At 42.1% G+C, this 14,380-nt stretch overlaps 1 protein-coding gene across 1 annotated transcript in view; it reads right to left on the bottom strand.

The window, feature by feature from the left end:
- The window catches only part of Dusp16 (dual specificity phosphatase 16), a 65,900-nt gene that overhangs the window by 33,162 nt on the left and 18,358 nt on the right, over positions 1–14,380 (bottom strand). Inside the window, exons 2-3 of the mRNA XM_051155483.1 lie at positions 6,609–7,200; positions 4,423–4,561 (exon numbers count right to left, since the gene is read on the bottom strand). Coding sequence (XP_051011440.1) covers positions 4,423–4,561; positions 6,609–6,836 — 367 coding nt within the window. The 5' untranslated portion in view covers positions 6,837–7,200. The remainder of the gene's footprint in view (positions 1–4,422; positions 4,562–6,608; positions 7,201–14,380) is intronic.

Below are 14,380 nucleotides of genomic sequence, written 5' to 3' on the forward strand. Positions count from 1 at the left end.
GAGATGGCTCAATGGTTAAGAGCACTGGTTGCTTTCCCAAAGGACTCTGGTTCAATTCCCAGCACCTACATGGCAGATGTGGTGGTTTGAATAAAAATGGCTCCCATAAGCCTTAGGGAGTGGCACTTTTGGAAGGTGTGGCCTTGTTGAAGTAGGTGTGGCTTAGTTGGAGGAAGTATGTCATCAGGCTTTGAGGTCTCAGAAGCTCAAGTCTGGCTAGTGTGTACTGTTACTTCCACTGCTTGCAGATCCAGATGCTGACCTCTCAGCTATTTCTCAGCATCATGTCTGCCTGCATACCTCCATGTTTCCCGTCATGACAATAATGAACTAAATAAACTTCTGAACTGCAAGCCAGGCCCAATTAAATGTTTTCCTTTATAAGAGTTGCTGTGGGCACAGCTGACAAGGATGAAGTAGGAAAGAGGGACTTTGAAAGTAGAGTGTTTAGGATAGCACAGAGAAGGGAATTTTTGGCCTTTTCCTTCTGGCACGTCAGCTGAGCTAGCAAGCTTTTGCCCTTGAGGTTTTGGCTTTTGGGGCTTTTAGCTTTGAGGTATTGGTTTTTAGCTTTTGGCTTTTTCCTTCTGGACATGAGCTAAGTAGGAAGGTCAGCTAGGTACTTTCTCTGCCCCTCTGAGCTAGCAGGTTTTCACCCCAGCATCTGGCTCCTGAGTCTTCACTGGTAAAAATCAAGCAATTTGGGATTTTCTCTCTTTAAAATAACACATAGTGTCTCTTTACAGCAATAGAAATTCTAAGACAGCAGATCACAGCTGTCTATAACCTCAACTCTAGGCAATCTGATGCCCTCATGCAGACATCCATGCAGGCAAAACACCAATATATGTGAAATAAAATAAATAATTTTTTAAAGAAAGAAAAAGCATCCTAGACCAAGCATGGTAGATGTTCATGCCTTTAATTTGAGAGGTGGAAACAGGAACATTTCTATGAGTCTGAGGCCAGCCAAAACCACCAGGACTACATAGAAAGGCTGTTTAAAAACAACAACAACAACAACAACAAAAAAAAAAAAAAAAAAAAAAAAAAAAAAAAAGAAAAAGAAAAAGAAAGAAAGAAAGAGAAATTGCCAAGTTTAAGAAAATCTTAGAATATTATAGAAATTCTTGGAAGTATGAGCCTTAGGCACATGGGGAGAATGTGGAAGAGTCCCTGAACTATTTGTACGTGAGAGCTGATGTCTGTGATTCATTATGAGTTTTATCTGCTGTAGTTGTCACTCATTACAGGACAGAAATGAGACAGGGATATACCTGAGTGTGTTTGATTTCCATAATCACAGAAAACAAAAGGAAAGGAGAGACTATGAGTATGTGGGCCTATCCTCTCCCTCCTTCCACTCCTCCTTCTAGAAGCAATGGGATGACTAGATTAAGCCCAGGACCTTACACGGTAACACATACCCTACCACTAAAGTACACCCAAAGCTGCACTTCTGCTTTCATTAGTGGGAGAAGAGAGCCAGGCTTGGCTACACCCACCCACAGCTCCAATGCTCAGGAGGCTGAGGAAGCCGACTAAGATGCTATGCTGGGACATGTTGGGAGGATGTGACAAAGAGGCAGAAGTGGAAGCAGGAAGGTCATGAGGTGGGTGTGGGGCAAGACCCTTTCTAACAACAACATCAACAACAAAAATGGAATAAGAAAAGGTAACAGAATAGTATTGTTTATCTGTATGTTATCTTTTAACCTACTTGCTATCAAATTAATGTATTTCTGTATCTTTCTGTTAAAATAAAACAAAAGCCTGAGGTAAGGGTTTTTTGGTTTTGTTGTTGTTGTTGTTGTTGTTTTGTCCTATATTTATTGAAGTTCTGTGAAATAAATCTAGCACTCTTAGATAAGGAAAACAGCAAATAAACAAATAAATAAAATGATAAAGTGATCAATAGTGGGTAAGCAAAAGCCAAGGTTAATAAAACCAAAATAGTTGATCATAAATCACTGTTTGCAACTGATTATTTTTGTTCTAACTCATAATGATGACAGTCTTCAAAAAGACTCCTGAAACAGATTTCACATGTACTATCTGATTCACACACATACAAAATATTCTCAGGATAAGTTGAACATCTATTTTCTGGTAGCTGAGAAAGAAAAAAAAAAAAAGCATAACTCCAGTTAAAAGACTTTTCTAAAGACATTCAGCCATGAGCAGCAGGGAAAAAGCATAGTCCCTGTTCTTCTCAGCTACATGGAAAGTGTCAACAAAAGTGTTAGAAACCTAGGGTACCAGTGCTAGTCTTACACCAAGTCCATCAGAAGATCCAGACTCCGCCAGAGCACCACTCTTTTCTTTTACTCCTCCAGTCTTTCTTTTCTTCCTTCTGTCAATATCTAAGGCTTATATTAAAGTATTACCAAACACTGAAAGTGGCCCCCTTGCTTGCAAACTTGAGTTTTACTTCTGTAGGGCAAGCAGCAGGAATACACACTGGATCCAGCCCAGTGACTTCTAAACCCATGTTACCCAATGCTCATCCATTAACTCATCACTGCCCACATCTAGGAAGCATCTCTGTGTGAAACGGGAATGAGGCAGCCTTACTAAGCGTGTCACATGGTTGCTCCAGCTAGTTATACTGAACGCTTGGTCTTCCTTGTAGCCCAGGGACTGCCTCTCCCAAAGCCACACACGATTGATAAGAACCTTCTCACAAAGCAAAGGAATGCCCTTCAGCAGAGAAACTCACTGTGACCTCACCTACAGAATGGCTGTCTGCTGACCAAGCCGTCAGGTCAGAGCTCCCTACTGAAAAAATGTTTCAGAAAAGCAGGGTGGGATATCCTGACACAAAAACTCTTTAAAGACTGGGACTAGGAGTGTGGTTTAGTTAACACTGTAACTTGCCCAACATGATCCCCTGCATTTCGGGGCCTAGGAAGGGAGAGCACAAAAAAACTTGAACTCACTAATAGCACTCTGAAGTAAAGTCCATCACAGTAGCGACAAAACCTTGAACTGAGTACCAAATTTACCCTTAATAGAACTCAAATAGTTGTTATATCTAACTTATTTAGCCTTTTAAAATGTACATATCAGGATGGTGAGAGGGCAAGGGTTGATTAGCTCATTGCTAGAACATCTGCTTAGCATTACATACATGTGTACACACACACACAAACATCAACAGAAACAGGACAAAATATAATAATCATAATCACATAATTATGTAAACTGCATTTTCTAAAAAGTAGGTTTCACTTAAAGATACACACAGAGGCCTGAGAGAGTCACAGCATAAATATAAGGTGTAGTTAGAGATGACCGGAGAGAATGGCTAAAAACAAAAAACAAAAACTATCCCTATTTCTAGAGAATTGAAGCAAAAATGTATGGTAGAACTGGGGATACAAGAATCTTACCTAAACCCCGCACGGACCTTCCAAGTGTTAACATTTCTAAATTATTCACATACCAACAACCAACGGGATCTTAAAATTGATGTGTTTATATTTTTTCTTAAGTCACATTTTAAAACACTCTTGGATATGACAGCCAGACCCTATGGAGGATCAACTGTATTTCCCGTTCTTATGAGCCAGAGCCACGTGCTTTACAAAATTACCCACTGGCTTAACATTTATATATTGACATTTTTTCTAGGCATAAAAACCTGGTGGCACATGCCTTTAATGCCAGCGCTCAGAGGCAGAAGTCTCTGTGAGTTCAAGGTCACCCTGGTATACAAAAAGAGTTCCAGGACAGAGAAACCCTGTCTTGGGAGGGGGGGTGGGGGGAGGGGGAAATCACACAAAAAGAATACACAAGTAAGTAAGTTTTAAAATAGTCTACCTGACAATTAGAAGAAACAGTCTGCACACTTTGCTCTTTATTTCATCATTTATATGCCCAAGAAGGTGAGCTCATCTCTGGAGTCTCCCTCAAGTGTTTTCAGTAGAAGTCTGACACTGTAATGCTGCTCTAGCCAAAGGGTAAGAACTCCTAAGAGCTAAGATGTGGATAACTCAAGTGTTCTTACACAGCAGGTACAAAGAAAAATCATCAGAGAGGAGCAAGTGGCTATGAGCTGGCCATATGTGACATTTCCAGCTAATAAAACACAAAGAGGCATTTTAGCCAGGTCGGAATACACTGACCAAGCCAGGCGTGACAGTCCATGCCTGCAATCCTAGCACTAGGGAGGCTGAGGCAGAAGGGCTGCTTCAAACTTGAGGCTAGCCTGGGCTGCACAGCGAGTCCCTGCCGCAAAAATCAAACAAACAAAAGGCAAAGCTATACACCACTGACTAATACGGAGGAAAAACAGTATTCAAGATCAAGGAACCGTTAACATCAATCAAAAGCTGTACTTCACTTTACACACCAGTTGCCATGCAGCTCTCGTACAATCAAATAGCAGGCCATGTCCTTTCCACCGTGCCCCAGACTCACCTGCAAGCAGGTGAACAGAGTTGAAGCTCTTCTCCAGTTTACCCAGAAGGACAGTGAGAAAGCAGTCTGATGACAGAGAAGCAACATCTTGGGAATTTTGATCATAAACTACCACCTTCTGATTGCAATCAATGTCAACCTAAAATGCAAATGTGAAACTTGTTAAGAAGGAAGGTGAGACGTTAAGAGCACTGGCTGTTCTTCCGAAGGTCTGAGTTCAATTCCCAGCAACCACACGGTGGCCACAACCATCTATAATGGGATCTGGTGCCCTCTTCTGGCATATAGGTGTACATACAGGCAGAATAGTGTATAAATGATAAATAAAAAAAAAAAAAAAAAAAAAAAAAAAAAAAAAAAGACGAAGAAGGAAGGCGAGAACCTGGCGCGGCAGCGCACACCTACTGTCCTAGCTCTTGGAAGGAGAAGAATCGGGTTCAAAGTCATGCTCACCTAACACAAATTCAAACCAGTTAGGGCTACTTATGACCCTATCTCAGAAAGGAATTGGGGGCTAGGGATGGTTTGAGAAAAATAATCTCTGGCTCTGTAAGAGCTCATATTTTACTGACTTTGAAACAGTTAATGGCTTCTTATTTTCAATTAATAACTTGAAACCAAGACAGTGGTAGCACACGCCTTTAATCCCAGCACTTGGGAGGCAGAGGCAGGTGGATCACTGTGAGTTCGAGGCCAGCCTGGTCTACAAAGCGAATCCAGGATAGTCAAGGCTACACAGAGAAACCCTGTCTCAACAACAACAACAACAAAAAAGAGTAATAATGAGATTCAATCAATTTTACTGGATAAAATTAGCATAGATAGCATAGAAGAGGTTAAGTTTTATATGCTACTTTTCAAAGGCAAAATTGAAGCAACTTTTAAAGTGTGCTGAAAACTTAATAATATACAAGGGTAAAGTTCACAAATGATTAATTTGCAAAATAAAAACAAAATGGAACAAAACAATCTTTCACCTAAAGAAACATTTGTTAAAATAGTTCCTGCAGGAGGTATCTGCGTGTGTGTGTGTGTGTGTGTGTGTGTGTGTGTGTGTGTGTGTGTGTGTGTGTGTGAGTGTGTGTGTGTGTGTGATGATGGGGTCAGCCTAGTCTAATTGCTGAGTTCCAAGCCAGGAAGAGACCTCAAAAGGAGGTAGATTACATTTCTGAGAATAATACCCAAGGTTTTCTTTTGGCGCACACGCACACGCACACACACTGGCCCCTATGTCACAAGAAGAAAACCAGCTGTTTACTAAAAGATGCACTTATCCAGAGTTGAAGGCCATCCTTAGCTATATAGCACCTTTGAGAACAGCCTGAGTCACATGAGACCCTGACTCAAAAAAAAACAAAAAAAAAAAAAAACCAAACAAACAAAAAAGGGGAGGAGTGGGGAAGAAAGAGTTTTCCCGAACACATATACAATTCATTATCCCAGTAATAAATTTTCCTGAGCATAATGTCTTAATCAATATTGTCACAAATTAATGTTACTTCCACTTCTAAGAATTAAGTTCTTACTTTTTAAGAAAAGATTTATTTATTTACTACATATACAGTGTTCTGCCTACATGTGTGCCTGCATACCAGAAGAAGGCACCAGATCTCATCACAGATGGTTGTGGTTTCTAGGAATTGAACTCAGGTCCTCTGGAAGAGCAGCCAGTGCTCCCCACCGCTGAGCCATCTCTCCAGCCCAGTTCTTACTTTCAAAGAATGTGAGGATAATACAAGATGTTTAAACTGATAGAACAATTCCATTGAGATACTAATATGTAAATAAGGAAACGCAGGATGTGTCCAAATTACAGTAAGTAAGCTATTCCGTATAATTTGAAATATTCCTTTTCCTTCCCCTGGCACTTTTGAGACAAGATCTTGCTATGTAACCCAGGCTTGCCTTGAAGTTGTAGCAACCTTCCCCCTCAGCCTCCCATGCTAGGATTACAGACAGGCATAAACCACAATGCCTGACTTAATTCAAAATAGTCTCAATGAGGCAGTATGACTGTTCATTTGTTTTTAGGTATTGCAAGATTACCAAGTCTAAAAAGCAACCAAAATTTCCTCAAATTACTTTGTATACTTAAAAATGAAGCTTCAATTTTTTTAATTTTTTATTTTTATTTCCTCCATTAGTATGCCCACTTACTTTTAAAAGTCATAAAAGGAATAATTTACCTTATGTTTTGCAGAATGTTGGATAAGTTCTGTAATTAATACTTTGTCCTGTTGCAACCTTCGCTTCATCAGTTTGGAGCAGTTGATATTAATGGCTTCCAAAATGTGGGACGTATTGTATTCCACAAATGGCCGGCTGTCAATGAGCAGCACTTTTTCCGTTCCACTTTCCAGCAGAGCCACCAAGCTCTCAGTAACAATTTGAGTTCCAATCATCTCATGGGCCATGACAACAATAAGTCCTCTTTTCCCACCTCGTTCTTTAATTTGCCACGATGATGTAATGGTGGTTGCTCAAAGGCTCAGCCACTCCATTGTACTAAAAATGTATGAGGTCAGGCTAGTGGTGACTGGCAAAAGGAGAGTTAAACCCATTTCAGCAAGAGATCTCCAACTAAATGTCTCTTTCTCTTTCCTGTTGATGTGCTCTTTGCAAAGGACTCCTTCCACAAAGCAGCTCCTCACATCTGATTCACAGAGAGATGACGGGAATAACCATTGCACAACAAAAGATGCTCTGGGGCAGCCAGGGCATTACAACCGCCTTTACCTTTGCTCCCTCACTCCAAGAGCTGTACACCGGACTGACAACCTATATGAAGGGAGAAAGAAAGACAGAAAACAAAAGATAGGGTCAGGAAAATAAGAATGAGTACCAGATTAGAGAGTGTATGATTCATAATATTTACTTCATTAGTTTAATTCCATAAGTAATGCACTGTTTTGTTTAAACAAACAAAAAAGATTAAGTGGACGTGGCTTCATGTAAAAAGGGAGGAGTGTATACTATTAATTCAGTTTTAACTTCAAGATATAAAAACTCCAAAAAAAAAAAAAAAAAACCCGAAAAATAACATTCATAATTACAATTACTTGAAATCCCAAATTAAATTATTTGTATGAAATTACAGGGCCTAGAAAAAGCAGCTCAAAGTATTAATATTCCAAATGGTTTTCTTCCATTTTACTTATTTATCCCCTGAAAACAATAAAAATAGCAAAGAATCAGGGAATCAGGTTTTATTATCAGGAGAAAGAAATTCTTTTCTTCTGGCTTAAGAATTCTTGTGCTGAGAGGGCAGACGCAAACAGCAGCCCTTTATAAAGGGGCAAGAAAACAAGGTTACACAAATTTCATTACCTTTAAGGAGAAAAGGGACAAACAACGATTGACATGCTTGTCCTGTGATGTGCCCAGCTCTACAGCAGGTAATTTCACAGCCATGAGCTCAAGTCTGTCTCCTTCCCAATCCCATCTCTCCACCTCAAGGTCCTTCCTTGACCTGTCAGGTTTCCCCTTCAGTTTTTGTACCCCACTCTCAAGAGAATCACTGACATAGAGCCTTGAAGACAGCATGCAGAACCCTTAAAATGCCTTCCTGATCTCACCAGACTCTTGGAAGGCACCATGTCCTGAGTGACACTCATTGGAGTTTAGTGTCCATACTTTGGGCCTGATCCTAGCCTTCAACATTCTTAGATTTGTCTCTATCTTGGTCTGTTTTCCTTACATGAAATATTCTCTGTCTAAAATCAGACATTTGCTGTTGGCATTCAACTTCTAAGGACAAACATTTGGTGGAAATGATTTATATTAATTTCTTACTTTCACCCTGCCTGTAGATAAGATGCTCAATTTAACATTAAGTAAAGCCATTCTTGTTCCAACAACAAAATTGTAAATAAGTATTTGCCTGATTTCAGAACAAGATGGTAAAATTGGCAATCATCTTAGAGTCATAGACTCTAATTTTAAACTTAAATTTCAAGACTGGGTCGTGGAGAAAAGGGATCTGGTTATGAAGAGAAGTGGCCTGGAATTTACTGGTATGTACATTCTCCTACAAAATAAAGATGCAGCAGTGGCTCTTACCTCTTCACAAATATTTGTGTTTTTTTGAGAACAAAACTGTCTAATTTATCTAAAATTCATAAATGAAAGTGACTATGGATCAAACAGAGACAGGAGGGGAATACACTCAAGATGGATGCACTGGTGAAGCTGGGCATGACAGTGACAGCCTTTAATGCTAGGACTCAGGGGGCTGAGAAAGAAGGAATTTTGAATTCCAGGCCAGCCTGGGCTATGTACTTAGACTCTCTGTCTCAGAGCAGGGAGGCAGTATTTGTGAACAAAGCTCACTCGTATCTGGAATCAAAAAGACATTACAGGGGCTAAGGATATGGCCAGCAGTCAACATTTCTAGCAGCTCTCACAGAGGACCAATTTCAGCTCTGACATGGTAGCTTACAACCATCTTTAACTCCAATCCCAGTGTCTTCTTCTGGCACCTTCTCAGGCACCAGGCACATACGTGGTACACAAACATACATGGTGACAAAACACTGATGTACATAAAATAAATATTTTCTTTTTTAAAAAGATATCACTGAGTAGATAAAACAGTAGTGATCCACTGTCCCATACAGCCCAGCTACCACCTTTCTCACAGAGTCTGATATAGACGCACCTGAGAAACCTTACTCTACACATCCTTCATCCAATGTATTAGATGCCCATGTCCTGTCTTCTATGCATAAAGCTTCATTACCCTGTGTTTATCTTCAATATACTTTTGTGTCAATGGTGAATAAAAGTCACATCTCACTTCAACTGACGAAGCTAGAGGAGGAGGTTTGCCTTGGCGATCAACAAACTTCTGCGAAGTATCCGGCATGTTCATCCACTGAACAGTCCTGACTGCTCAGTGACACGGACCATGGCAATGTAAGGGCCTGATGTAAGAATGTCTGGCCTCCCAGCTGGAGCTTCTGCTCCTGGGTTACCCAGTTTTCTCTCAGCACCTGCTCCATAATGGAACTGGACTGGGGAAGAATGATTTGACTTGGCCACGAGGGTGCCCAGATGGCACAGAAAGCAGAAACCTGAGAACAAGAGCAAGCTGGTTCCAACAATAGTTCTGAGTCTCTGAATGTGGTTGGCTCTTCTCAGCGATAAAATCAGGAAGAGACAAAGCAGTGATCTGGGTTAGGAGATGAAGAGACAAAAGAAGGGAGGAGACAGCAAGCATGCACAAGCTGAATTAGAAGACTCTCCTCTGCCTCCCTGCAGCAGACAGTCCTACCAAGCATGAAAAGGCCTAAGCTGGCTGCTGCAAATACAGAAAGACTCTTGTCCTGACCAAGAAAGGAGTGCGCTCTCTTGCGCGCTCCCTCTCTCTCTCTCTCTCTCTCTCTCTCTCTGTAGTCACTCTAATATGCATATAACATAAGTAAAGGGATGAGAGTGAAGTAAATTTGCACACGTTCAGGATTGTACTGAAGACAGCTAGAGTCCTCTTGTCCCTTTTTACCAAAACTCTTATTTTCTGTAGTCCTAACTGGATCATGTGGCAGAACCCTGCCAAAGGGTAACAGAGAGTGAGGTTCCAATGGCCTTTACCTAATTTCTTTATAAGTAGAATTTTTTAACATCTTATTCTTTGTGAATTTCATATCATGCACCCCAATCTCACTCATTTCCCCTTCCCTTTATTTCCGCGCTCTGCCCTTGCAACCATGCCCACCACCCCCCCCACACACACACACACACACAAAAGAAAGTAAGATAGAATTTTTAAAAAGATCTTGTTATGGAAGCTGCAGTGTGTCACACAGTTTACACTTTTATCCATACATCTTTACTTGGAAAAGTTCACTGCAATGAATGAGTCACTGGTCTGCTTCCAGGCCTATGGCTTCAGTTACACCATCAACACTGGATCCTCACGGGACTCCTCTCGGATATCCTGTTGTTGTCCTATGTCATGGAGACCCTGCAGCTTTGGAACTGCAGGACCAGCCCTTTCATGTGCTCCAGAAGATCACAGATTGGGTAGATGTTGGGGTGGGCCAACTCCAAGCCCTGGATCTGGGCCTGGGAGGTAGCCAGGTTGGTCAGTCACCACCCCTGCTCTCCCATGCCTGCACCACCAGGTAGAGAGCTCTCCAGCACTGTCCTGGCTAGCTCACCCAATGCTGCAGCCAGCAAGGGGCAGAGTCACCACTCCTGCTCTTGTATCCTCAGGGCCAGCTCACCCACATCTTTGCCACCAGGGCCAGCTTTACTGTGCAGCCCAAGGGAGGTGCAGGCCTCAGTTCTCCCGAGTGCTGTAGCTGGTGAAGGGCAGGGACAGCGCTCTCGTTCTCACGACTTCAGGGCCAGCTCTCCTGAATGTGGTGGACAGAGAGAGGCAAGCCCACTCAGCGCAGTGCCTCGGGCAGCAGTCCAGACCAGGGACATCTGCATGGCCTTTGGTGGCTTGAGTCATCAACACTGACCCCAGTTGTCATAGGACCATAAACCCAGACATGGTCCCCAGCAGCAGCCTGGGCCTGGATATCCCCATGGCCTTAGGTAGCAGCTCAGGCCACTCAGACCAGAATGTTTCTCTGTGGCAGCATGGCCCTTGGGTAGCCACATGGTCTCTGATGCCAGCCCAGACCACAGACATCAACCCAGACCCCAGCTGCAGCAGGACCATGGACCAGACATGGCCCTTGGCAACCCAGACCAGGACCTCACCATGGCCCCCTCACATCTCCCTATTCCTCACTGCCATTGAGTCTCCAGTGCCACTCTTCTCCACAGTGTAGGTACCTCTTGGCTTTTCTTTCTCTTCCACCTCTCCACCACATATGCCATCTTTCCCATCTCCCCATCACACATTTGCCCATTGTAGGGGCACCCCTGGCAGCTGCTTGGGTGTCTTTCTTCCAGCTGCCCCAGGTCAGTATGGCTGGAGCAGGCACTTGGGTGCTTCATAAGTAGAAATTTTTAATTAAGTACCCACAGTCTATATCCACCCAACAGGCTAGGCATCTCTAAGTGAGCGATGAACAGCCAAAACTATCCCAAGTCTCCAAAAAGCCCTGCCTCCAGTTCTGGGCTCATTTATATCTCTCCTCCCAGAGTCTGTTCACGGGATCTTTTCAGCTGGCAACAATTAAGCTGAAGGTGGTTGCTCTTCTAGTGAATTAACCTCACCTGCTCTCTTACAAGACCATTCCAATCCCGCACTTGGGATCCTAAAAAACAGGTTTATCTCTTCTTCAACATGCCTTTGAGTCCAGCACTTGGGAGGCAGAAGCAGGACAATCGGGCACTCAAAGTCATCCTTGGCTACAAAGGGTGGCTGAGTCCATTCTGAGATACAGATAAGCTTGTCTTTTAAAAAAACCATTAGCAAATGACTCTCTCTCTCTCTCTCTCTCTCTCTCTCTCTCTCTCTCTCTCTCTCTCTCTCTCGTGCATGCACGCACACACACAGTCTTGCTATATTTCTTGGCAGGGCTGATTTAAAAAGAAGTTGAGTGTAAGTGAGCAGACTAGAAGATGAGCTAATACCATATATGAAAATTGATGTTAACCCTCTAGAGATGAAAGCTCAGGCATGCTAAACACAGTCTACAGCACTGAGCACGTCTCAGCCGCCCAGAAAATTAAAGAGCAACTTGTGATTAGAAACCTGAATTTTAAAACAGTTGGGGTGTACTTTTTAATACAAAAACAGTCCTTCTATATCTAAGGGACTTATACTGATATTTTTCTTAGTTAATATAGTATTATTACTCGTAAAATGTATTTCGAGTATTAAAAGTTTCCAAAGCAAACCTGTTTAAATATTCACAAATGTAATAGGGTATGACTTTTCATTCTGCACCAAAAAGGTGCAAACTCCTCTGGCAAAGTAAAGCAGTAGGTTTAGGTCACAATTGTCAGCTCCTAAGTAGACAGGCACAACAAGGCTTGAACACAGTCCAGCCATGGCCTTCAAACACAGACCACACCTGCTTCCAAGGCCCTGGGGCTAAAAATAACTCTGGGGCCTCAAAAATGGGATGTCAGCCAGGTCCAGGAGTAACTGCTGGCCCCTTGCTCAGCTCCACTCAGTGAAAGCAGGAGCTACAAAACTGTACACACACACACACACACACACACACACACACACACACACACACACACACACACACACACACCAGTTTTCTTCTCTAGGTTTCTGTGCCAAGCACATACAACTCAGGCCAGCTCAGTCTTTGCAGCTTCCAACCAAAACTAATCCTAGGAATTTAGAAAAAATAAATAAAAATGAGATTTCATGATGTATTGTTTTTAAAGGAAATAAAAAATGGACAGGCCTCAGGAGACCTTGTTCCTAATTTCAACTTTACCAAAATGCTCAGAGGCCATATAGAATATCTCCCTACACACTCCAAGCCTGTGTTTGTATCGTCTGTAAAGTGAGAAAATGGGTGATCACTAACACCTAGGACTATTTACAAACAGCATAAAGACACCACTCTGAGTGTATCTTAGGATTTAGGAAGTAGTAGAACAGGAAGGTACCAGGGATGTTCTGATCACCAAGCAGTCATGTAAAAGTGCCACAGTTTATATCCTCACATTAAAAGGATAACTCAGGAACAATGGGTCCACAACAGACAAATAACTGTTCCAAATCATCCCTTTTATGGCTGGGGATTCCCAAGGCTTGATATGAAACAACTATTTCCATTTCTCTGCCCATCTCAGGATAAGAGGGAGCCATGTAGCAGAGAAATGGGTCACATCACTGTCCACACACTCCAAGGGCCTCAACTATACTAATGCTACCATTACTGGGCACTAAGAATTTAATGACGTAAGAAAGCTATACCACCAAGGAGAAAATCAGAGGGTGTCAGGGCCAGGGCCTGGGCAGAAGAATGGCAGGACAGCAAAAGAAGCCAAGACCAAACACTGGCAAAGCCAGAGATGCTGCCTAAGCTCTTGGTTATTTTCTCCACACTAACCTTTTTGTTGTCCATCTTTTCCCTATAATGTTTCCATCCTCTCATTTTACTCAAGTTTCCAGGCTTTTCCTTTGTTCTAAGAAGCTGTCGCCTCCTCTTCTCTCCCTTGCTTCTCTTCATAGTTCTCCCTTCACAATTAAAGCCAAACCTCTACCATCTTAAGGTTCTTACCATTAACTCATTTTCTGTGGTGTTGTTTCCTTTGCGGGGAGGGGGTCTGCCAAGGCTTTGATATGTTGCTAATATATCAAATAATCACAACTGTTCAGATCACTTTGACATGGTCACCAATGGGTTTGGTGTTCCATCAACATTTAAAATCTTTTTTACTGGTCAGGCAGTGGTGGCGCACACATTTAATCCCAGCACTTGGGAGGCAAAGGCAGGTGGATCTCTATGAATTCGAGGCCAGCCTAGTCTACAAAGTGAGTTTCAGGACAGCAGGGCTGTTACACAGAGAAACATTTTAAGAAAAGAAAGAAAGAAAGAAAGAAAGAAAGAAAGAAAGAAAGAAAGAAAGAGAAAGAAAGAAAAGAAAAGAAGAAAAGAAAAAAAAAGAGAAAAAGAAGAAGAAGAAAGAAAGAAAGGAAGGAAGAAAGAAAGGAAGAAGCAAGCAAGAAAAGAAATCCCCAATTTAAAAAAAAAAAAATTTATTAAGGTAAAACATTTTTAAATTAAAGTTTTATTTTAGAGAGGTTAAAAAAAATTCTAGCATGACATTTCATACATAGCTGGCTCCACAGAGTAAAGATTATTAACTTCCTATCTAAGGCTTTTTCTTTTTCTTCCCTCCCCCCCCCCCCCACCTCCCGGTTTTTCAAGACAGAGTTTCTCTGTGGAACAGCCCCAGCTGTCCTGGAACTTGCTCTGTAGACCAGACTGGCCTCAAACTCACAGAGATCCACTTGCCTCTGCCTCCCAAGTGCTGGGATTAAAGGCCTACACCACTGCACCTGGTTCACTGTCCTATGCTTTTATCA

The sequence above is a fragment of the Acomys russatus genome, chromosome 13, assembly GCF_903995435.1.
Source record: "Acomys russatus chromosome 13, mAcoRus1.1, whole genome shotgun sequence".
NCBI lineage: Eukaryota > Metazoa > Chordata > Mammalia > Rodentia > Muridae > Acomys > Acomys russatus.